Consider the following 13,724-nt stretch of genomic DNA (forward strand, 5'->3'; position numbering starts at 1 on the left):
CAGACCTACAATGTGTTCATACAACAGTAGTAATAACAGGTGCTGCTGCCAAATTCTCAAAAATGGTGTTAAAATGTTTTGTGAAACCTTAAAATCCTGAACCAGCCTGATTTGATGATTGTGAAATAACAATATTAACGCATGAGAAACATGTTAGAGATATATCAGACTGTATTGTCATTTTAATAATCAAGGGTGCCATACATATTACACAGATTGTGAATTTTCTGTACATATTCCCGGGGGACAGTCGGGGGAAGCCTCCAATATCAAACTGACAGATCTGTGTAAACTGCACAGTTCAGTTAAGTGGGACGACTAACATACAGTAGTCTGTATCGGAAATGCAGAACAACACAAGGACAATCATCTGATTCTGATCTGATTAACTAAGAGGGGACTTTGAAAAGATGTACTGCATGTAAAACATCTTGTTGCAGAACAGATTGGTAAATAAATAACACAAAACTGAAATAAGAAAAATGTACTCATACATTCCGTCGTAAAAGAGACACTGAAATTTGTCATCATCTACATGTGGCATTGTCTGTATCCAGTATTCCCATTTACAGTTTGTACCGTAAAATCAGTTTGATCGAAATCACATACAACTGTGATGTCTTAAAGGCCCAATTTGTAGTCTGGTGCCTCCTGTTGAAACAAAGTCAACTAAAGAGTGGATTTGTGTCTTGCATTACGATTTATTGGATTCATCATATTCATTTGATTTAACCCTGAAATGTATTATCTGAGATTTTGATACAAGGAGTGATATTATGTGCCTGCCAAACAGGAGTGTTGTATTTGTAATGTCTGTAAACACAAAGTAAATCAGACCCATACTTTGTCATTATGCTGAATTAATAAAGTTCCGCAAACGTATTTCCCATCTGCAAGTCAAACTAAGAACATATTTGAATGTACCAAAATATGTAGATAGTCAAACTAATTCTCGATTGTATCTTTAAGTCAAAGAAAATCAATATATTTCCCTCTCTATGCATGGAAACAGTAAACTGATCCTCCAAATGATATGCTTTGATAGGTTAAAGATAATGATTTTGACACTATTACAAAAGAAGGAATTAATGCATGTGCAAAATTGCCCAGGGATTTCTCCACAATAGTATACTATACATAAATAAGAAGTGATATACATTGAAATGATTGTGCTACCTAAAGTATAAGAAAATAACAAGGTCATTTTGTGAATTAAAAAAATCGTAAATACTGTACAACTGACATAGTTGTACATCTATGAAAAATTTGTGATATTGAAAAACATAAAAGTGATCTCTCATGTTTTTCATTATCACTGGTTTCTACTGATCCTATAATATACTTCTTGCTTATTCAAATTATTCTTGTCCATCTAATCACCCACCCACTGCTATTGGCAACTTCTTCACTCACTGACCAGTATGTCACTGTACCTTTATGTCTCAATTCAAACAGCGGAACCCTGAGAACTCTTTACTGTTCCTCCAGCCAGGACGGCTTGTCTGATCCTGGGGGCTTTAACTTGACATTGAACTGTATAAGAGTTTGTTCCAGCTGCTGCTGGTTGCCAGCAAAGTAAGCTGAGATAGCATTGTGGAAGAGAAGCAGCTGCTTGTGCATCACCTTCACCTAGAAGACAAACGGAGACGAGAAAGGAAAAGCTTCCATTAAACAAATACAGTTTACAAGTGTTCAGGAAAGCACAGGTGGTGGTGGAGGTGTGTTTAGATGTGATGTTTCTGACATTAGATGCGTTTACCTCCCGAGCCACAGCCACCACAAGTCTTACATTCAGCATCTCATGACGACGTTGATTAAAGAAATGTTGATTAAAAAACTTCTAAGTTACTAACCTTCCAAAACAAATTATCCCTTGTCACTGATTGATTACTGTTTTAACAGTGTGGTCTGCAATAACTATGAAAGAATTCAATAATTCTCTCCCTTTGCTGTAATTGCCTCCTGCGTGTGCGTGTGTGTGTGTGTGTGTGTGTGTGTGCGTGCGGAAAAATGTGGCTACTTCTTTGTGTGTAATTTGCTGCATCTCGTAAGATGCACAAAGGAAAGGAAAACAACACACTAAGGAAAGTAAGCTCTGTGCACTGTTGCGGAACATATTTGTTGAAAGTATTATTTAACACTGAATAAATTATTTATTCTGTTTTTTCCACTTTCAGATATAGTCATTTAGATGACATTTTGGTGTGAGCTGCCTTATGAATTTTCCTAATAGAAGATATATGGGAGCCTCAACTACAAACCTTGTTTTCCTCCAGGAATTTGAGTTTGATGGTGACGTCGCTACGCAGTCTTTCATATTTGTCTCTGTGGACCTGGTACTCCTGTTGGGCCATCTCAATGCGCACCATGGCAGCACCATCCCTTGGACCCAGGCCCATCTCCTCCAGATCAGAACGGTAGGCATCAAACTCAAGTCTGCACGTAAAAACAGATCAACCTGTCAGTCACAGACTCTCAAGTTCTAGGTGATGTTCCCCCTCCTCAGTGAAGCAAACACATGCTTTGAGATCTGTCAGAAAATGGCAGGCTTTCTTACCTTGCATTCTCATACAGCTTAATGGTCAGCAGAGTGTCTTCCATAGTTTTGTTGACCAACGTGTTGATGCTGGACACAAAGAAGCTGATGGCGCTAAGCAGAGACTCCCCATTTTTGCACAACAGCTTTTGTGTTTCTGCATTGTACCCAAACTCGTCCTGGAGGGGAGGAAAAACTGGTTAAACCTGCAAACTGCATCTCCAGGTCATATCAAAACATGAGCTGGAACATCTTAACCGGCACAGTAAAATCTTAATGAATAGTGTACCTGCAACTCTGGGGACTTCTGGCTGAGGTCAGCAAAGGTGTCGCCTAGAGCCTGTTGTGTCTGCACCATGTTGTGAAAATGGCTGGTGAGTGCAGTGGCCAGTCTTAGGATGGTCTCATACTTGTCCTTCGTCTCTTTTAACACCTCAATCTGAGCCTCCAGTTCCAGGTCTACTGTTCGTGACCCTCGGCCAAACCGCTCAGAGAACATCTGCTTGGTGCACTGCAATATAGTGGATATGGATATGAGGATTACATTAAGCCTAGTGTAAAGCAACTTTGATGGAGTTAAGGGGAGGCAAAATACATTACAAGATAGTTACCAGATGTGTGGATGAGGGTCCAGTCCACTAGCCAAATATCCCACATATAGCAATGGACACATTCAATTTTTTTTTAAATATAATAAACATCATAATAACTACCTATTGGAACAATATGGATAAGCTAGCTACCAAATTATAACCAAGGATTTCCACACAAGGGTCTACTTTAAATATCTGTTTAAATGTCATATACAACCATACATAACTGAGTAGTCTGTATGAATGTATTGTGGTTAAAAATCTGTTAATTTTCATGGACATACAGGTGGAAAAATCAATGGGAGGGAAGTGGGGGTGTTATGGGAAAAGATGGACGAATGGGGGTGTTATGGGAAAAGATGGACGAATGAATCCAACAGGCCATCGATTTCTTAGGACTTACTTCGATATTTTGATCAGTCTTTGGAAATGGTTTCCAAAATAGAGCAACTATACATAACTTACCTTGTATGTGTTGATGCCCCATTTCTTTACGCTGTCCAGTTTCTCCACTGCCACGCCACGAGAGACTTCCTCAGCTGCCAAAGCTGAATTACTGCTGCTGTGGTGCATGGACCCTTGAACAAAAGAAGAACAATGTAAAGCACTCACATGCAAATACGTGTTCTTCTATTGCCGTTTACAAGGCAGGATTGCTAGAGCCATCATGAGAATGAGAGTGAGCAGTGAGGACATGGTGATGAGCCCAGTGATACCTGGATGCTGGTCTGTTTGTTTGGCAAGTCGGCTGGCTGCAGACTGGCTGTTAGGGATGCTAACACCCCTGGATTTCATGCGGATGTCTGAAATGAGCATGGCAATGATAAACAATGAGGGTGGGAGGAAGGGATGTGAGACAAAGGTTTGGCAGTGAAAGTGAAAGTTTGGAGAGCAGAATACATAGATGGAAAGGAGAATGTTAGGTCCCCAAGAGAGCAAAATATGCGTATGGTGGTGCAGGGTGAGGGAGATGCAGTTATAATAAATCGGTGCTAAAATGGATCTGAAATAATCCACCATGCAGGTTTCTCATGAAGAATGATGGGATTAAAAAAAGCGATTAAAATGGACTTCATGGGATGTAAGTTACAATACATGTAAGCATCAAAAAACAACATGACAGTCATCCAAAGTGCATTTTTACAGTAGAGAAGAAGTCGTCGATATTAGAAACCTTCACAAACACAGCATATAATGCAAATGCTCTGTAATATCTGGTTAGTGCATCGCTTATTCTGAAAGTTGTCAAAAAGAGTTCCTTGTGGTTGAAGAAACTTTAATTTTGTCAGTTCAAGAATCACAGGCAAGGTTGCAGAGAATCCCGTTGGTCAAGCAATACCAAACCCTATTATAAAAACAGAAAAAGGGGGCAAAAAAGACCAACATAATAAGGTTAGTTTGAACAAAAAAAGAAGGTTTGTCAGAACACACAGCCACCTGGTCCTGGGGCTGGGGCTGGTCTTCTGTCCAGATACACAGGGTTGAAGCAAACTGCAGGCCCTATGGGATATGGACGTTTGTCATGAGGCCTAGAGCAGAGGTTCTCAAATGTTTTTCAGCCAAGGACGCCTTACAAGATAGAAAATATACCGGGGACCCCCTCATTCTGATTTGTGATTTTGGGCTAAGCTTAATTGTTTCCACGGTAACGTGCTTGACTTTTAATTTGATAGGTTTGTTATTAGAATGTAATCCATGAACCATTTTAGATTTAAAGCATAAACTATTTTCGTTGAACTATGAAGATTTTGCAAAATATATATATATATATATTTTTTTAATTACATTACATTTACATTACCTCATTTAGCAGACACTTTTGTTTTGTCCAAAGTGACTTACAATATCACAATTTGTCAACAGTACAGAAAACCACTATGCAACACAATCAATGACAGCCAAGATATTTTGATAGACTAGCACCATGTAGGAAGTAGTTTGAGAAGGAATAAGTAACATGTAGCATTTTATTTTTTAATAAAAAAATAATAATAAAAAAAAAAAACGTTTTTTTTTTTTTTTTTACTTGAAAACTTTTCGCGGACCCCCTGGCAGCATTCTCAGCATTCCCTGGCAGCATTCTCAGCATTTTCGCGGACCCCCATTTGAGAACCACTGGCCTAGAGGTCTGCAGCTCTCTACAGTGTGACTGTGGCAGCATTCAAATAAAACAGAGAATAAGCCACTGGGATGCAGCATACCACTTTTTCAAGAGTTGATTAAAGGGACATTAAGTAATTTATCACTTTTATCGACCTCTGTCTGTGACCAAGGAATTGCAACAATATCATCATCACGTACAGCTTACGATAATGGACAGTGGACAGAAACATTTAGTCACATTTTCACATGAAGCAAAATAATATTGTTGTCATTTGATTAGGGGGGGGGGGGGGGGGGGGCACAAAATGTGTTTTGATGCCAGTTGCTTGTATCACCATCTGTCTTTGAGCATTTGAGATGGGGAGTTTGGGGGGGGGGGGGGGGGTTCAATATGTATATGGGGAGCTGGCAGTACCTTTGATGGAGCTGGTGGGAATGATGCCCCCTGCTGGTCCTCCATAACCTCCTGACACGATGCTGGTTTCATTCAGGTTGGGCCCGGACACCATCACCTGCTGCAAATCCTGATGGGTTCAAAACAAAATACTGGCAGTGTCATCCAGTAATACCTAACAGCTGTAGTTTAAGATGCATGAATGACCATATTATGTTATTTCATCTCCCATGGACTGTAGGGACCGATTAAAAACATTATACCTCAAATTGTGTCATGAAAAGAACAAGGTATTTTGGTGGGCATATATCAATAACACCTGGCCAATATTTGCCTCAATATCTGCATTGACTGAGTTTATATCCAATTAAAATCTGAATTGTTATGTTGATGCGTAGACAATGACAATTCATGTTGAAATGTACAGAAATCACACATCTGTTTCTTGCCATAATTTATTTGAAAGATAAAACTGAGTGATGCAAGGCATTGAAGGCAACCAGAAAATGTCTATACCTACAAATTGCTTATATGTGAATTTGTTCCCTAAACCATTTTAAACCACAAAAATCCTCCATCAAGGCCTTATTAATTAAGGTCAGCCCTATAATGTTCATTTCCACATACACAGACAGACACAATCATGTAGGACCCCTGATACTACAGGTCCTCACCCATGGTTCATTCTATTTTACCTTCTCATCTATGCTCCATTGAACCTGTGCAGCCTGTGTGAGAGTGAGACATAAGACAACGCAGTACAGTAATGAAATATGTTATGTGATAGGATAGGGCATCTGATCTGACTAAAAAAAGAACACACCACTGAACAACACCAAGTAGGCATCCTCTCCCGTGCGCAGAGGGAATGAACATAACATTGATTAGGACTCCTAATCAATGTTATGTTCAATCCCTCTGGGCACCATTCTAGGCTATAGGTGGTGGTGCAACTAACTACATAGCTGCAGGCCTATACAGTTAGGTAACACAGTTAACCTAACAAGGTTTAAGCCTATAGGCTATCATATTAATGGACCATGTATGGACAAAGAATCACCAACCGAATGCATCCATACTATACTGAGTTGATGTGTTGTCAATACAAAAAGGACACTGCTGGTGAGAGGAGAGGAATATGACTCACCTGCTCCAGGCTGTCATCTTCTGGCAGGCTCCCTGTATCTCCATTGCTGTTAATGGGAATCTCCATGGTGGCAGCCTTACTCATGATACTGTCTGCCATAATGAAATCTCTGCAAGACAACACAACACTACATTGACACGTTACTATTTCAGCATAATGAAGAATCTGGTATCACGTTGCTTTCGACGTCTTTCTAATCCATAGCGGTGTTGGTGTGGCTAACGTTAGCTAACGCTACTGTACTTGACAGCTAGCTTCCTAGCTGATGTAGCAACCTGATATTGGAGGCAAGTCCAGTCGCCCAGAGAAGAAATACGCCGTCTTCTGTGCAGACACTATTCGTGAAATGTTAAATAATGTCAACGGACAAGCACAATTGTTTCTAATTTGCATATGATGCTAAATCCATGATTATCTAGGAGCGTTTGTGTTATCTGTCCGACTCCGACCGCTTCCATTCCTGGAGAATTCGACCAGAAAATCCCTGCATCCAGCCAGCAGCTTTGCTCACATCACTTCAAAATAAAGGTTTGTGTCATTGCTAAATCATTATAGGCAAATAGTCAAGCATTAAAAAGGCAAAGTAAGATGAGAAAATGTTTTATATGTGCTAGTTTATATGTGGTCGTATACCAATGAAAGACTGGCACCACATACCATGAAGGGATACTGTTATTTTGAAGGATAATACCTTAGATCGTCAAACCACCTCCCACGCTCCATCTTCCACGTAGTACAGTGCTGACGTTGCTTTATTCCTAAACTGTAGTACTATGCTTCTCCTGAAGATGTCACTAACAGCTCGCTAAATAATATAAAGGAAACCCGGCATATGTCACACATTATGTCACAGTCACAGGGGAAATTGAAACTTCCAGATTTGTGAATATAGATCATTAAAGTGAGGATGATCACGCCCTGAACGTTATATATTGATTTGACTATTTCCTCAAATCAAACTCTGTAAATACAGCTGTTGGTTTTGAGCTGTGAAGCATCTAATAGCCTATAGAGCTTGTCCTGTAGTAAACTGACCACACTTTCAATTATTTGCCTCATTTGTTTCAATCAGGGGTGCATGGGAATTGCACATGGCCTCCAAATGTGGAACCTTCTCTGTGATTACTCCAGTTCTGCATAAAAAGCCCCCCAACTCCCAATTTATTCCTAAGATGAAATGGTTAGTTTCCCTTGATGCACTGATTTCCTGTGACATATTTTCACTTCAAATAACTCATGTTGAGAAATCTTATATACACTTATCATTCTTCCTCTTCTATCCAGTCTTGGAATGCCTAGGCTGAACATGCTTGAATTCGACTGCTGCTGCACCAGGGAAAATAAAAGGAATATGAAGTGGAGGTAGGAAGTTTCAGCCTCAATCAAGGATTCTAGGCTACTTGTGAGAGAGAATCTGCGTGGGAAGACACCTGCAGAACTCCATGTGTTCTGCTTTAGATCTGCCTCCTGCTATGCCCACTGACCTCTACTTCCCCTCACCCAAATTCACATAGGCTACAGTAGAGGTAGGATTGCACTGGACAAAGTAGGTGCTGTTATGAACAAATATGATGTAAATATATTATATTTACAAGCCCACTCAACAATTTTAGTGTGCCTGCTTGTAGCCTACTAACTATTTCCCCTTATTGTTAGCATGTGTTGTAGCAGCCTGGTCGGCAGAATAAAGCATTCTCACTGCTCCACAGAGCACTTTAACTTTTGAATGGATTCACCAGAAAACAATCACTTCAACTTATTAGCGGTTGGTCCACAAAAAGTTCACCCAGCGGGGGTGGAGGGGTGTGTGTGGGGCACAGTCTTTGCCCTATTCACCTTATGTAGCCTCACCCACTTCCTGTTCAAAACACTGTCTGTTTTACCTGGTCACTAGTAGGCTACTGTACTGTCACAGGAAGTGTAAACACAATAGGAAGTAACTGGCTGACCCCTGTGTTGGAACATAAGGTGAATAGGAGGCTGAAATTTGGCATGGAGGTCAAGGCCCCTATCTTCCCACTGGCCTTAGGCGCTAAAACTGGCGTTAAACGCAAAAAAAAACGCGCCTTGCGGGGGGAATAAAACTAAAGTAATGAACTTCTCTAATGCTAGGAAGAAGCCTGTGAACACTGGATATTGTTGCTGCAGTAACACTATAATAACGTTCAGTAGTAAGTCATTTATAAGCTATTAGTTAATGATGAACTAATCATTTACAAAACATTAATATACATTAAATGATTAAGTTGTAAGTCATTCAAAGTTTTTATATTCCAACCTGTCTCTATACATATTTGTTATTCATGAACAAATGATGAGCAAATCATTAGTAACTGATAAAATCATTAACTAATAGCTTATAAATGACTTACTACTGAACTTTATTATAAAGTGTTAGCACTGCTCAGGGCAAAAAGTTGGAAGTAGTCTTCAGTTACGAATATCTCGGTATTTGGCTTGATGACTACCTTTCTTTTAAACATCATGTTGAAAATCTCCTTAAAAAGCTGAGACTTTAAGTTAGGATTTTATTTTAGAAATAAGTCTTGCTTCTCTCTTGAGGCCAGAAGAAGACTGATCTGTGCTACCTTCTTACCCGTTCTTGACTATGGAGACCTGTTCAATGCTTCTGCTCATTGCTTGCACATGTTGGTTACTGCATTTCACAGTGCACTGAGATTTGTTACTAACTGTAAAGCCCTCGCTCATTATTGTACTCTTTATACCAAGGCTGGTTGGCCATCTCTGACCTTTTGTAGGCTTGGTCACTGATACATGTTTATTTATAAAGCCATTCAAACTCCCTTAGATTTGCACTTTGATCTCTCGGAGATCTGACTGTAGTCTGAGATCCCAAGATGTGTTCCTCCTGTTGTCTGTTCCAACTAAGTGCTCGGACTGAACTGGGAAAGAAAGCATTTATTTGCTCTGCTCCCATCACTTGGAATTGTGACTTGAAGATGAGGGACTTGACCTCTTTGGCTGTTTTTAAAGCATGTATAAGTACTTGTGTTATACGCTGCTGGTCCACAGACAGCCTGCATCCACCAAATCTGTGAGAGTAGGTCAGATGAGGCATGCGAGGAGCTGAGGGGATGCTTTGAATGCACTGATTGGTCAAAGGACAATAATGTGGACAATATAGCTGACTGTGTCCCTGATTTTCTTTTTTAGATAATTTTTTGGGCATTTCGCCTTTATTTATTTGGATATAGGACAGTAGGCAGAGAGGAAAGGTGGGGAGAGAGAAAGGGGATGACATGCGGCAAAGGACCGCAGGTCGGATTGAAACCCGTGTCGGCCGCACGAAGGGCCGAGCCTTCATGGTTTGCGTGCTACTGGATGAGCTACCAGGACGCACGATTGTGTCTCTGATTATATTAACTTCTGTGTTGATACGATTATCCCATATAAAACAATTAAAACATTTCCAAATAATAAACTGTGGGTAACCAAAGAGATCAAGATTGCTATCACCAAAAATAAATTGGCTTTTAAAAATTGTGACAGGGATCTGATGAAATCAGCACATAAAGAACTCAAACGGGTTATCAGACAGGGGACGCGAAAGTACAAAGATAAAGTGGAGTGTAAACTACAGCAGAGTGACACCAGAGGTCTGTGGAATGGCATGAAGTGAATCACAGGCCATGGCCCCTCCACTGCTAGTTTACATGAGGGAGCCTTTAGTGCTGATGAGGCACCTTCTTTGCTAGGTTTGATGCCGCTCCACTCTCTCCTCTAGGGGTCTACCAGTAACCCCAGCCCCCCAATAACGGTCACCTCTGAGGAGGTCTGCTCCCAGTTAAGGAGGCTCAAGGCAAACAAGGCACCTGGCCCAGATGGGGTCATGCCACGTGCCCTTAAGGAGTGTGCCGAGCAACTCAGTGGTGTCCTCCATTACATTTTCTCTCTCTCTCTCTCTCACTCTCTCAGTCAGTTCTTTATAGATCTAGCCTCTTAATCTTGCTCTCAAAGTGCACCAGATTGCAGCATTTTACTTTGGAATGGACAACATTTTCTAGACAGGGGGGTTGCTAAAAATCCTGGTTAAGGCCATGACCCGATGGCTGCATGGAGCATGCATGCTGTGGTCGGCGTGGATGGCCGTAAACACTTGACCTCCATCTAGCCGTGTTTGCGTCCCAGCATGTTCAAAGTCTACATTTCAACTGTAAGTCACATTTAACGATTTTGTTATTTAAGCCTAACCCAAACCATAATCCTAACCATAACCAAGTTGATTCACTTGCCTAAACATAACCAAAGTTGTTAAAGTTGTTTTATTTGCATTTGTTGCAAAGGCCATAAGGTTTTCAAATGAACTGCCATTTTGTTTCACATTTCTGGTAGGTTACTTGGCAATAAAGGTGATGATGACAAAGTGACACCTATTTCAATCATGAGAGACCAGTGGGTAAAGTTTAACGAGCAAGCTTTTCTGAGGTAAGATGCCCTCTTCTTGTGGTGAGAGAGGAGGGCATCTGCTCAGACTAGGATAGGGAATCCCCTCCAGTAGGTAATTTTTCAGGATTCAAGACGTTGGTGGTGGCCTGGGGAGGTGGGTGGGGCGAAACGCAGCTTCAGAGGATGGGATACGATCAGCCCAGGTACAGCAACCACTGAGGTGAAGGATCAGGGAAAGAGGATGATGACACACCATGCTATATGTACTGCCACGTCATAGCCTCGGCAGTGATGTCATTACCAACGTCATATTGACATATTGACAGGGGCTGATTGGCTATTGAGGAGCTATTGAGGATGGGGTGATGAGTCAGGAGACACACGTCATAATGGACGTCACACTTGGATTACACTTGACTACATGCTACATGCTGAGCGCTACATGCTGAGCGCTGATGCCTATTGTGATATGAGGTAACATGACTGGTTCTCATCTTGAAACTAGGTCGAGACCAACATGACTATGATAGTGTGAAGTATCCTATCACTTTGCTCAAATATATAAGGCTACAGAAAGACTATTTGAATATTTAATGGGCCATAATAAAGACAAGACAACCAAGTCTAGATTAGTTACAGTAATGAACGACTGCATCAATATGTATTCTTACAGAAGACAGAACCTCAGAGAAATCTGAAGCTAACCAGCCTGTTGTTGTCATGTCAAAGCTGAATATTTGAATGGTTTAGCAAAACAGTTTCTATAGCGACTGAATAATTGAAAGAGTATGTTTTGACTTAACATTGGAAAAGACCGACTAACTCAACATCCTTTAGCGCGATACCTTTTGACCTCCACATTATTCATGGACCACAAACAGCCTCCTGTAATGGCAGCTTGAATTTTAAAACCAGTTGTTTTGCTTTCTTGGAGTGGAAGAAGAGGAAATCATGTGCAGCAGTTAGGTACCCGTATTGCACAAGACCACAGCTGCAACATGCCACTTAGGTCTCATTTAATCAGAGTTTAATCAACAATTCTCTCATGTTTCAAAAAGAAACATTACAGATTGACCTCCACAACAGTTGCCGAGCTCCCTTTACTCTGTCCCGCTGATAGAAATGTTAAGACACCAAACTTTCACACAGGAGAATGTAAATTTAGAGGCAGCTATAAATTTAGAACAAGACCAAGTTTTTTCCCCCTTTTTTTTTTGGAAGGTTTCAGGCTGGGGCTGTTCTGAGAGTTTATGTCACAAACTAATCTAGCCTATGCATGTGAGGGGAGCGTGAGACCTAAACCACAGCGTGCCCCTCCCCCTGTCATTTTAGAGCACAGCTCATCTTGTGTTTTAATGATCATTAAGCACGCTTCCAGATGTTGGGAGGGAATTCATCCTCACAGTCCCCTGTGCTCCTCAACAGCAAACAGTACCGGAGTGAAAAAGAAGAATCCAGAGAGTTGCTTTCTCTATGTTGTTACTCCATGGGAAAACAATTACAAACAGTACTCAGTTTTTACATTATAGCATATGGAGCTGATCTTTTTATAGGGTCTTTAATGTGCTTTTTCAAACAAACTGACAACCTTTTTTTTCCTAATTAGTGGTTAAATCAATGCTCGTTCAGAGAAGCAGCAATTCATCATCATAATGGATCCTTGTTATCTGCGCGTGTGAACGTCAAATTCAAACGTTTGAAAAGGCAGTATAAACCAAGAAATGTGATTGATCAAGACAACAATGAATATGTATACACTTTTCTTTCATTGGATATTGTTCTAAGCATTATAACTAACACAATTTTCTCAAGGGCAGGAGATTACAGAGCATGTCTTAAAGGCTCTGTTTGACATGGTAGCTTCAGAAGTGTACATCAAATCCTTAATGTCAAGAAATGTTTTTGCTTGATGGTTTTTAATTTTGAAATCAATCACTGCTCACACAGACTATCTTTCCCCTTTGCTGTCCTCTTCATTTTTGAAGGATTTCTCTTGAGAATAGAGATCTGTCAAGATGAATTTTGTTATTTAAATTAAGTCCCAGAACAACTGAAGTAATATATTAATACATGAAAAGAAAAAGAAACTCAGCAGAGAGCATTCTTTAGTGACTTTTGAACCATTTCAAAAGTACCGTATATGAGTCTGCTTTCTGTTTTTATTTTCGCTTATATGCCAAAGAACCTCTGTGGCAGCACTCTGACTGTATGGCGTGAGAGCAATGGCACCCATAAAACACAGGCTATAGCATTGCTCTGATGTTTCCAATTATTCACCTGCGTAATCAGAGGGACAACCAGTCAGAGGCCGCAAATAAACTGAGGGGGCAATTTAAGAATCGTAAATCCCACAAAGGCTTGTTGGCATTTTCACTGAAGTGTTAAAGCGGTTGTTAATTTTGTTTTCGTGAACACTACCTTTGGTTGCTTGCACAGAGGCTGCGGTCAGGGCCTGCACGAAAGGGTAGTTGTTTAGTTCGTTTATCCTGTTTACTTACTTTGTCAAGGAGTTTATCTATTGTGCCGGTCCCCAATTTTGTAATT

At 40.5% G+C, this 13,724-nt stretch overlaps 1 protein-coding gene across 3 annotated transcripts; it reads right to left on the reverse strand.

Annotated features, from left to right (window-relative positions):
• Positions 1 to 200: 200 nt before the first annotated feature.
• LOC310777424 (arfaptin-2-like) lies at positions 201 to 7,220 on the reverse strand. 3 transcript variants are annotated; one of them, XM_083637754.1, is made up of 10 exons: positions 7,049 to 7,220; positions 6,774 to 6,882; positions 6,322 to 6,354; positions 5,648 to 5,756; positions 3,846 to 3,932; positions 3,595 to 3,707; positions 2,826 to 3,047; positions 2,558 to 2,715; positions 2,262 to 2,436; positions 201 to 1,629 (listed from the first exon to the last, which is right to left on the reverse strand). In XM_083637754.1, the coding sequence occupies exons 2-10, from the start codon at positions 6,870 to 6,872 to the stop codon at positions 1,474 to 1,476; spliced, it is 1,152 nt and encodes a 383-aa protein (XP_083493880.1). In that variant the 5' UTR covers positions 6,873 to 6,882; positions 7,049 to 7,220; the 3' UTR covers positions 201 to 1,473. The 3 variants fall into 3 exon arrangements, with proteins under 3 accessions (XP_083493880.1, XP_083493881.1, XP_083493882.1); XM_083637755.1 differs by lacking the exon at positions 3,846 to 3,932; XM_083637756.1 differs by lacking the exons at positions 3,846 to 3,932; positions 6,322 to 6,354; positions 6,774 to 6,882; positions 7,049 to 7,220 and having other exon boundaries at positions 5,648 to 6,033.
• Between the last annotated feature and the right edge of the window lie 6,504 nt (positions 7,221 to 13,724).

The sequence above is a fragment of the Poromitra crassiceps genome (assembly GCF_964638095.1).
Source record: "Poromitra crassiceps genome assembly, chromosome: 5".
Lineage (NCBI taxonomy): Eukaryota > Metazoa > Chordata > Actinopteri > Beryciformes > Melamphaidae > Poromitra > Poromitra crassiceps.

What these genes read in the sequence shown, in the direction of transcription:
- LOC310777424 (XM_083637754.1), bottom strand. Translation starts at nt 6,872, where the DNA reads ATGGCAGACAGTATCATGAGTAAGGCTGCCACCATGGAGATTCCCATT. An exon ending in AATGGAGCATAGATGAGAAG is followed by an intron (nt 5,757 to 6,321) that starts GTAAAATAGAAT and finishes TGAACCCATCAG; the next exon opens with GATTTGCAGCAGGTGATGGT. An exon ending in AAGCTGTATGAGAATGCAAG is followed by an intron (nt 2,437 to 2,557) that starts GTAAGAAAGCCT and finishes TTTTACGTGCAG; the next exon opens with ACTTGAGTTTGATGCCTACC.